The 11438-nt window shown below is 35.8% G+C and overlaps 1 protein-coding gene across 1 annotated transcript in view; it reads left to right on the plus strand.

The window, feature by feature from the left end:
* The window catches only part of BRWD3 (bromodomain and WD repeat domain containing 3), a 142730-nt gene that overhangs the window by 128991 nt on the left and 2301 nt on the right, over positions 1-11438 (plus strand). The window contains exons 36-40 of the mRNA XM_006753357.2: positions 2156-2230; positions 3567-3719; positions 5024-5187; positions 5551-5648; positions 6266-6424. Coding sequence (XP_006753420.1) covers positions 2156-2230; positions 3567-3719; positions 5024-5187; positions 5551-5648; positions 6266-6424 — 649 coding nt within the window. The remainder of the gene's footprint in view (positions 1-2155; positions 2231-3566; positions 3720-5023; positions 5188-5550; positions 5649-6265; positions 6425-11438) is intronic.

The raw sequence follows: 11438 nt of genomic DNA on the forward strand, positions 1-11438 counted from the left end.
GTCTGGGTCCCCAGACACTCACCCGGAACTGGCTTTCAGAGCAGTCAGGAGCTTGTGTCCGTGTCCTCAGTTTCCACTGCCGCCGTGTCCTCAGCTGCCAGCCCTTTCCATGTATGCCACATCCTCAGCTTCCAGCCCTTTCCATGTGCGCTGCATCCTCAGTTGTCAGCCCTTTCCGCGTGCACCTCCATACCTCTGCACTTTACTTCCCCACCTCCTCTGAGTCTCAGTGTGCTTTTCTCTTTCCTTCTAGTTGTAGAATTTCCACTCAGCCAGCCTTCCTGTGGTTCTGGATGATATCCATCTTGTCTTTTGGTTGTATTTTTGAAGTGGTTGTGCGAGGCAGCAATTTCCAGTGTTTACCTATGCTGACATCTTGGTTTTCTCTCCCTGTCATATAGTTTATATGTAAACTAGTGTCCCAGTGCATGGATTCATGCACCTTGAAAGGAACTGTTGGCTGTGAGGCTGCCGTGCACAGGGGCGGGTCTTGGCTCATTGTCCGCCCCCTGCCCGGCCCCTCCCACCACAGCCCTCAGTCCCCTATCTGCCTGCAGCCCAGCTCCTGCTGCCACTGCTCCCACGCACTGATGCCTCCAGCCCCGCTTGCACCCACTGATGGCACGGAGTAATTGGGACTGGCACCACCAGTGGGTGCAAGCAGGGCTGGTGCTGTCAGCGGGTGTGAGTGGGAGCTGATGCCCCAATTGCCCCTCAGGAGCTGGGGGAGGTGGAGAAGCCCACAAGGACAATTGGGACTGGCGTCGGGCACCAGCCATGGTTGCAAGTGGTGGCTTCAGCACTGGCTGCGGGTCCTAATGGGGCCAACGCCAGCGGCCAGTGCAAGTAGGGCTGGGTTTGGCAGTGGGTGCGAGTGGGACCATCACCTGCAACAGGTGTGAGAGGCAGCTGCTGGCTCCAATCACCCCTCGGGAGCAGGGGGATGTGGAGAAGCCCTGAGGGGCGATAGGCACCCACAGCCACTGCTCAAACCCACTTATGGCACTGAGCAGTCGGGGCCGGCACCAGCAGCAGGTGCAAGCGTGGGTGGGACCATGGTGCATGGGAGCAAAGAATTTTTAGTAACTACCAGGGGCTCGCCCCAATGACAGCAACCAGTGCCCAACCTTAGACTGGCGCCCCCACTCACCTGCTCTACCATCCTGCTGTGGCCGACGCCCACCATGTTCCATGCTCTGCCGCCTGCTGCCAATGCCTGCCATGTTCCGTGTGCCCCCTGGTGGTCACCACACATCATAGTGACCAGTTGTTCTGTTGTTCAGTTGTTCTGCCATTCAGTCTATTTGCATATTAGGGTTTTATATATAGAGAGAGTATACATTTGTAAACCCAATTTTATTCTAAATATCTTTGCCAGTGATGTATTATAGAATTTTACACTTGACACATATAATTAACCAATGCCACTTCAATAATAAGAAGATAAATAATTTAAATTTATTTAAAAAATAAAAATATCTTTGCAATATCCTGCTTTTATTTTGGATATTTGTTTAATATCTTTTACTAACTTCTAATACACTTTTACACACTGCAGATCCTTGGTTACATGTGTTAGCCTTAAATGTTAATAATGTATGTAAATTTATGCTTAATTTACGTCAATAATTTAAATATGTTATCCAATATTTTACTTAGGTAACCAACATACCATATTACTTTTCATCAAAGATATAAGCATGAGAACTTCAATTATATGATTCTTTTCTAATAGTGTTATCTATTTATATATTGAATAACCTTTTTGTATTAATAGTAAATCTTATTTTAACATATTCAGAGAAAAGGTATAACAGTATTTCAGAAACATCACACCATCCTCTGAAATTACTAAACATCTGTATTCTCTACTTATACAGGTTTAAATTGGGAAAAATCATTCCAATAATAAACAAGAGTATGTTTCATAAAGCTTGTTTGTTTGTTTATAGTGAGTTTGGGTAGAATAAATTAGTCTTGTGTTTTCATAGCAGAGGAGAGTGATGAATGTAAACTTCCTTCATCTTAAAGTATAATCAGTGAAAAAATTCTTCCTATTTATGGATCTTTGAACCTTAAATAATAATTGTATTCCAATTCTTGATATTTTGTTGTGGTGGTGTAGAAACACAATATATGTTCTTTACCCTAATAGGGCCATCAAGAGCAAGAGGGAGAACCCTCAGGGTCAATTGTTTTGGAAAGACAACAAGATCCATCTCTTTCGGAGGTAGGCCTAGTAATCTCTTAAAAGACACATACTGGTTAATATTATGTAGTTTTACTTTTTAAAGTCTCCATATTGTAAATAAAACTTTTATAATTTGCAAAGTTCTTTTCCAACTCTGCTCACTCCCTTTTTATCTTTGATTTTTTTTAGTAGTTTATTTTTCTTTTAAATCAGCACATGTTCTCAGGAGGGATCTTTGTATACCATCTGTATAGGTGGTAGATATTTACTTTTGCTTGTTTCTATAGACTGTAGCATAGTAGAAATCATCAATTGCACAATATAATTATGTCTGTATTACAGCTGATTATTCCCGCTGGAATTTATCATACTACACAAAGTTCCAGCATTTTTATTCTATTAAATTCTTTATATCCATAAGCCATGTTGTGTTGTAGTACTTTTGATTTTTATGATTTAAGCAAATATTTTTAAAAAGGCATATTAAGAGCAATTGTGGTTTCTCATACTTTGAAAAATATTTTTTGCTTTTTATATCCTTCCTCTGTCCCTTCTTCTGGTTCCTTGGTTATTTCTTCAAATGAAATGTGGTGATTTAATTCTTAATGTTTCTAAGTAGGATGAGAGATCTAATAGCAACAATAGCTTTTACTCCAAAATATATTCATTTATTAATGGTTGTGATATGTATAGGTATATACATTTCAGTGCACTTCCATAAGATAACTCTAGAAATCTCTTAACTGGACTTGCGAGATTTAGGTTAAAATAAAATCTTCTCCCTCCTCTAAATAAAAATCAAACTAATTTTGAAGATATGAAAATGAAGACCTTAGATGAAGCAAATTATCACATTTATTGAAATCAGAATGATAGGAGAGAGGCACAGGCATAGCCAATTTGACTTTGACTTTCAACTAATGACATCTTAGAATGCCCTCGTAGCTGGAAATGTCTTGGAAATATGTAGCTAATTGGTGACATGTAACTGTTTAATTATATGAGAACTATCCCAGCTTCTACTTTCAATGAGCAGTTTGCCAGGGAATTGAGGCTACTTCAGCCTTTAAGAAAGAAATAAAATTTTATGTTGTGGACTCTGTAGGGATGAAGCCAGTGGCTATGAATTTTCTTTTCTGGTTCTAGAGAGAGTCATATGGTTATGGATTGCAGTCAGTGCTAAGACCCTCCCATACCCCCCCTGCTGTTTTTGTGAGCCAACAAAAGAGTTCAGTTAAATGTATCCTGGTTGAGGGGTGGCAGCAGGTTGAAAAACAGTCTGTTCATTTCATAGTGACTTGGTGATGCAAATCTCAGTCCCATTGTATTACATAGTGTTACTCAGCCTATGTATTTCATAACACATTCTTTGTAGGATTATCAAGGTGTTATAGACACTCCTATGGACTTCAGCACTGTGAAAGAAACTCTGGAAGCAGGAAACTATGGTAGTCCTCTGGAATTTTATAAAGATGTTCGCCAAATATTCAGCAACTCCAAAACTTATACCTCTAATAAAAAATCAAGGGTATGTAAAACCTATATTAGGTGGATTGATCCTCTAAGCATCTAGTTATATATAGCACACAGCTTTTTCTTTTACCAGTTTTAAAATTGCTAAAAAAGTATATACTACAATTCTGACATCGCTACTAAAGTTTGATTCTCAGTATTTCTCTGACAGTTTATTAGGCATGCATAAAGACACATTTAGCAGTCATTTTGGAATTAAGCACCTCTTTCTTTCTCCTACCTGCCTCATCTTTGTTCTTTATTAATATTTTATATCTGCCAGAGAGAGGTCAAGGGATGGAGAGCTAGTAATTAAGTACCTTTAATATGTCCAGTAAATAACTTTATAAATAAAAGGGGTTAACAGTATTAATTTATATATTTGTATTAGCTCTGAATATTTATATTCTCCTTATTATAATAAATTATGAACCATATTGGAAAGTTATAACTGTGTATTCATACTCACATTTAGTAATTCTATATTTTGTCAGAACTTAAATATCTTGAGAACAAAAAAGTACCAATAATAATTTTTGTGTTTTATAATCACTGTATATTATTAACTTTTAAATAAGTTGTACAGCAGGTATATAACTTGCCCACTTTCAACTCATATAAAATGAATTTTCACCAATTTCTGCAGGCGTAAATTTTTCACATTTGATTTTATTTCCTACACTTCTATACTTGCATATGCTTATATATTCTTTAAAACAGATTTTATACTTAGAAACTTTTTGAACCTTTTCCCATGTCATTATTACTCTTTGAGAACAGAAGTTTTAATGTCTCCATGGTATTTTATTATATGGTGTTTTTTATGCTATTTCACAAGCATCCTAGTGCTAGAGATTTAGGTTGTTTTTCACTTTACATGAATAAGGTTGTGGCTAACATCTTTAACATGCTTGAACATAATTATTTTGTGTGTGTAATTCTCTGATATTTTGTTAGAATAAATTCCCAGAAGTGGAGTTATTAGCCAAAGAATGTGTATATTTTTAAGATTTTTGATACCTATTAACAAATTGTCCTTCAGAATTGTTCCTGTTAATAAAAACCCACTGGCAATGTATAGGAATCTTTTTATTCTTCCCTTCCTAACATTGGATATTATCTTTTAAAAACCTTCATTAATTTTTGGTAAAAAATGGTATCTTGTTTTAACTCTTCAGGAAGAATTTTTCGAGTGTATGGAATAACACATATATTTTGTATGAAAGGATGATGCTGATAATGGCCCAGGCATGTTTATACCTTTTATTTTTTATATAATTGAAGTACTTGCTAAAACAAGACTAATTTCTACTTTTTCAGATCTATAGCATGACACTGAGGTTATCGGCCTTATTTGAAAGTCATATTAAAAATATCATCTCTGAATATAAGTCAGCAATCCAGAGTCAGAAGAGGAGAAGGCCACGGTACAGAAAACGTCTGAGAAGCAGCAGCAGTTCATTATCAAGTAGCAGAGCTCCTAGGTATATTGCAGTGATGGAGTATTTTATGTTTTCAAAGCATTTTGTGTATATTACCTCATTTCTTAAAGTTTATTGAATAGTTTGAGGGGATCCCAACACCCAAGAGATTTTTTTTAAAGAAATCTTGTACCTGTGTAAACATGGAGGTGGTAACCCAAAGCTTGTTCATGTGGATTTTGTTATACCAAAACCTTTTTATTTTAATGCTTTAAATTTAACTTTGTTATATTACCAGTTTGAAGCATTTAACTTAAATTATTGGTCATTTCTTTTTTGGACACCTAAGCATTTTGTATTATACTGTCTTATTGCAATATGATGCTAATAGAAAAATTTTTCACTGTTATATATTTTTACTTGTAGTCCAAAAGGGAAACAGAAACAAATGAAGTTGCAGCCTAAAAATGACCAGAATACCTCAGTGTCTTATGCAAGGACCAGCTCTCCTTTCTCGTCTCCTGGTAAATGTCTTTAGTGTTGGTGTTATATATTTCAGTTTAATACTGATATTAATGATATAGAAAAGGCAGCATGATTTATAGTATAAAGAGCAATGAATTTCTATATGGAAAAGTGTTTTATTTCCAATTCTTTTCTCTAGCTGTGTAGTCCTAGGTTAGACTTTAGGCCATAAGATTAAGTATCTTCATATTTTAAATGAAGGTGTTAAAACTAGATGCATTTTTAAGTTTCTTAGCTTTAAAAGTCTGTAATTTTATGATTTTTAACATCTATTATATCTCAGAGTAGTGTCTACAATATATTTGCCAATGTAAGAATTAAGGATTTATTATCTGAGGAAGTGTTTTCATTAGACAACATCTTTAATAGCTTGAACATAAATATTTTGTGTGTGCAATTCTCTGATATTTTTTCCTTGGACAAGTTTTTCTGTTATTCCGTGCTTGAAAGCTTAATGATGTAATAAAACATTTGTTCTCAGAATAGTCATATTTTCTCCAAACAATGCGCAAGTTGTTAGAGTAACTGAGTGAGATATAGTTTTAAAAACAGCCTTTTTATAACTTTATTGAAAACATGGTAATTATGTTAACATTACAGTCTTTTTAAATGTAAGTTTCAGATGCTGCTGAAGGGCTTTCACTATATTTACTTGATGATGAGGTGGATGGACCATTTTCTTCATCAAGCTTCAGTGGATATAGCCGAAGTGGAAATAGCCATGACCCAGGGAAAGCCAAATCATTTCGGAATCGAGTTTTGCCAATTAAACAAGGTAGGAAATAAATATGGACATGGTATTTATTCTTTGTTCCTTTATAATGACAGATTAATTGTTTAAAAGCTGGTGTATTTAGGTTGTAAAAATTATCATGTCCTTATAGTTAATGAGTATTTTAATATTGTCGAATTTGACTCAGACAGGGTTTCATATCCACAACTAGGAAAAGCTGCTTAGCAGATTTCCAAAACTTCCAAACATATTTTAGTCTTTTAAAATAAAATATAAAATGAATAGGGAGGAACAACTGAATGAAAGGCTCTTTCCCCAAGCATATAAAAACCAGAATGTTAGACACATTTAGGATTATTTGTGTATTAAACCATATTAATAAAAATGGCCAAAAAAGTCCAAAATCACCTTTAAATAAGGCTTATTTTTTAAAAGCCTACCCCAATTTTTTAAAAAAAGGGTTTTGTTGACCAATGAGCCTTCTTTTAGTCAACCTCTACATCTACCACCTTATTCTGGTTTTCTAGTTATATGTAACTAAGATATTCTCTTCCCTAAGAACCTGTTATCTCAATAATTCAGTGGTTTTCAGGCTCTGTACTGCCTACTTTTTCAGTAATCCAGAGCTACTTCAGGAATTTTCAGAACAGCCTTCTCCATTCAACCAAGGCAACTTATTATTCATGTAATGAACTTCCATATAACTTTTATTTGTAGAAAAATTTTCACTGATTAAAAAGAGATCACTGACCCAATAATTCATTATCACGTGCATTTTTTTTTTTTTTGCACCATGTTAGGGGACATCATTTATAAATAGCTGAAGGTTATTGTTATGTAGACTTTCTTCTTATACTTAGCCCTATGTTATGGACCTTGAACATGTTCAATGAAACTTCTAATGTGTTCATCTATTTGAATTTTGTGAGGAATATTTGCTATGTTTTTAGAAATATCTTTATAGTAGTCTATATTTTTATTTTATATACATTTTATTGAAAAATCAAGTAGCTTATCCATTGTTATTGAAGTATCAAATGACTCAAACATATTTTCTAAAGATATACTTTATATTAGTTGCATGAGAAATATTATTACAAATCTGATTATTTGAAGATAGTTATTGCATTTATTTTCCCCGGTTTTTATCTTTACTCTCTCTTTTGTTCCAGCTGCATGTTACATACTTATGCCACCTCTCATTGTGCCCTTTCCTTCATTATCAGGCTTTTAGAAAGTGTAGCTTATACTTCCTGCCTCTCTTTTCTTTCCATCTAAACATTCATTTACCCTTTATAGTCTGGCTTCTGCCCCCACCACTCTTTAAAAGTTGTCTTCACTGACCAGTATCCTTTTCATAGTCCTATATCCTTGATCTATCTATATCATTGCATGCTGTTGACTACCCTCTAGGAACTCTACTGCCTGGCTTCTATAGTACTGCTTCTCTTATATCCCTGTTTCTCCTGTATTAATATAGTCCAGTGATGGTGAACCTTTTGAGCTCGGTGTGTCAGCATTTTGAAAAACCCTAACTTAACTCTGGTGCTGTGTCACATATAGAAATTTTTTGATATTTGCAATCATAGTAAAACAAAGACTTATAGTTTTGATATTTATTTTATATATTTAAATGCCATTTAATAAAGAAAAATCAACCAAAAAACTGAGTTCGCATGTCACCTCTGACACGCGTGTCATAGGTTCGCCATCACTGACATAGTCTCTGTTTCTTTTTGTTTGTTTTTCTTTGTCTTCTACAAATAAAGGAATCTAATTGCCACATCAATTATCTTTATGCTGATGACTCTCCAAATTCATATCTAACCCTAATATCTCTATTCTACCAGTCTCGTTTCCAAGTGCATCCTAAAAAATTTCCATTGGGTGCTTATCATTCATCATTCTCAAGCTTGCTTGTATTTTTATACTCACTATTTTAGTTGATGGTACCACCATCTTCCTAGTCATCCAGTTTAAAATTTTACAGTTTACTTTGACTCTCCTTTTACTCTTCATATCCAGTTAGCTGCTAAGTTTTGTGAATTCTACAACTCTTTAATACCACTTAAATCTCTTATCTACAGTTTCTATTGCTATCAGCTAGTATTTTAGTCAGCTTGGGCTGTCACACAAGACACCGCAGACTAGATGGCTTAAACAACAGTTATTTTTAGCTACTTCATTGAGATATCATTGACATAAAAAATGCACATATTTAAAGTGTACAACTTGATGTTTCAATATCCACATACACTGTGAAATGGTCACCACAATCAAACTAATTAACATCTCACCTCTACATGATTATTGTGTCTGTTTGTTGAGAAAATTTAAGATCTATCCTCCTAGAAGATTTCAAATATGCAGTACAGTATTGTTCATTATTGTCACGATACTGTACATTAGATATCTAGAATTTATTCATCCTCAGTAACTGAATGTTAGTTCCCTTTGACCAACACCTCCCCATTTCCCCTCCCCCAGCCCGTGGCAACAACCATCTTGCTTTCAGCTTCTATGAACTTAACTGCAGGGATATGTTATGACAACACATCTTTAGCTGATCTTGTCATGTGGACCTCATAAAGTTTACAAACCTAGATAGTATAGCCTACTACACATCTAGGCTATATGGCATAGGCTACAAGCCTGTACAGTATGCTACTGTATAAAACAACACAAGATTAAATCAAACACAAGGTAATGATGCAATCTAGAGACACAGTGAACATGAGGCTGCTTACTGCTGGGTTAATATGGCATATGCTTTACAGCAAACTTTATAAGTAAAAAGAGTACACTATAAAATAACAATTAAAAAGCATAGTATAGTAAATACATAAACCAGTAGCATAGTCATTTATTATCATTATCAAGTATTATGTACTGTACATAATTATATACTTTGCTATGACTGGCAGTGCAGTAGGTTACTTTACACCAGCATAACCACAAATGCGTTTCATGATGTCATTACCATGGCTATGGCATCAGTAAGCAATAGATAACAATTTTTCCACTCCATTACAATCTTATGGGAACACCACCATCATATATGCTGTCTGTCATTGATCAAAACATTGTTATACACTGCATGACTGTATTTTAGATTACCATATGACATCATACAATAGTTCTTTCTCTGTGTCTTGCTTATTTTGCTTAGTTAACATAATGTCTTCCAACTTCATCCTTGTCACAAATGCCAAGATTTTCTTCTTTTTTTAAGGCTGAATAACTCATTATATATATAATTTCCATAGCTTGGCTATTATTATGAATAATGCTGCAATGAATAAGGGGGTACAGATTCCGTCAAGATCCTGATTTAAAGTCCTTTTGATACATAAACAGAAGTGGAATTGCTGGGTTATATGGTAGTTGTCTTAATTTTTTGAGGGACCTCCATACTGATTTTCATAATGGCTAAACTAATTTACATTCTCATCAAATATGTGCAAGGGTTCTCTTGTTGCCACATCCTTGCCAACACTTGTTATCTTTCATTTTTTTGACACTAGCCACAGTAACAGATGTGAGGTGATATCTCATTAATGGTTTTGATTTGCATTTTCCTGACAATTAGTGATGTTAAGTACCTTTTCAAATACTTAAAAGAGACATTTATTTTCTCACAGTTCTGAGGCCTCAAAGTTCAAGATCAAGATGCCAGCAGGGTTGGTGTCTGGTATGGGGTCTCTTCCTGGCTTGCTGATGGCCACCTTCTTGCTGTGTCCTTATGTGGCTTTTTCTCTGTGCATCCACAGACAGGGGGAGAAAGAAGGAACATTCGTGTCTGTTCTTTTTATAAGGACACTAGTCGTAACTCATTAGGGTCTACTTTTGTGATTTCACTTTAATTAAAACTTCCTTAAAGGCCCTATCTCCAAATAAAGTCACATTGGGGGTTAGGGCTTCAATATATGTAATTTGGAGGGTAATGTAATTTAGTCTATAACCCCAAGACCATTAGATTAATCTTGTATCTTTGGTTGCCATTCAACTCTAGGCTTTTCTTTTTCCACTGTTTCCAGTATACTCTTCTGTTTTCTTCCTACTTTACTGGTTATTCTTCCCAATTATCTTTGCCTATTCTTTAAATGTTCAAATATCCCAAGTCTTAATCTTCCACCATCTTGCTTTACTTGCTTTCTTAATGAGCTCTCAGTTCTCTTGACAGTAAATGTCATCTTTACTGAAAATTTCCAAAATTATATTTCTTGCTCTGAGTCTCCCCTGAGCCTCTAGACTGGTATATCCACCTGCTTTTTTCTTTTTAAAAAAATGTATTTACTTGTGCCTCTGGTAGTATTTAAATCCGGAATCTTTATTTCTTCACTAGTTTGCCTAAACCTATTCCTCCTTTAGTGTTCCCTAACTTAGCAAAACATCTCTAACATTCACCCAGTTTCAGGCTATAAAACCTAGTAGTTGACCTTCATTCTGTGCTTAACACCTGACATCCAACCCAACAGCTATTGTCCTCAGTTGGAAATTTAAAAATAAAGGTTTGTTCTGGTGTCACCGCTAGAAGGAAATATTCCAAATCCAGTCATTTTTCAACACTTCTATTTTTACATCCCTCATCATGTGTTACCTTCACTATTGAAATGGACTCCCAGCTGATTTCTGCTTCCAATCATCCCCTTCTATAATCCATTCTCTATACAGCAACCATAGCACTCTTTTATTTATGTATTTTTTAAATCCTCATCTGAGGATATCTTTTTATTGATTTTAGAGAGAGTGAAAGAGAGAGAGGAGAGAGAGATTTTGGTTGCCTCCTGCACGCACGCTGACCAGGGAACGAACCCACAACCTGGGTTTGTGCCTAACCAGGAATCAAACTCGCCACCTTTCGGTGTACACGATGGTGCTCCAACCAAGTGAGTCACACTGGCCAGGGCCCACAGCACTCTTTTAAAAATATAAATCAGGCCGAACCGGTTTGGCTCAGTGGATAGAGCGTCAGCCTGCGGACCCAAGGGTCCCAGGTTCGATTCCGGTCAAGGGCATGTACCTTGGTTGCGGGCACATCCCCAGTGGGGGGTGG

This window comes from Myotis davidii, unplaced genomic scaffold (assembly GCF_000327345.1).
Source record: "Myotis davidii unplaced genomic scaffold, ASM32734v1 scaffold1111, whole genome shotgun sequence".
NCBI lineage: Eukaryota > Metazoa > Chordata > Mammalia > Chiroptera > Vespertilionidae > Myotis > Myotis davidii.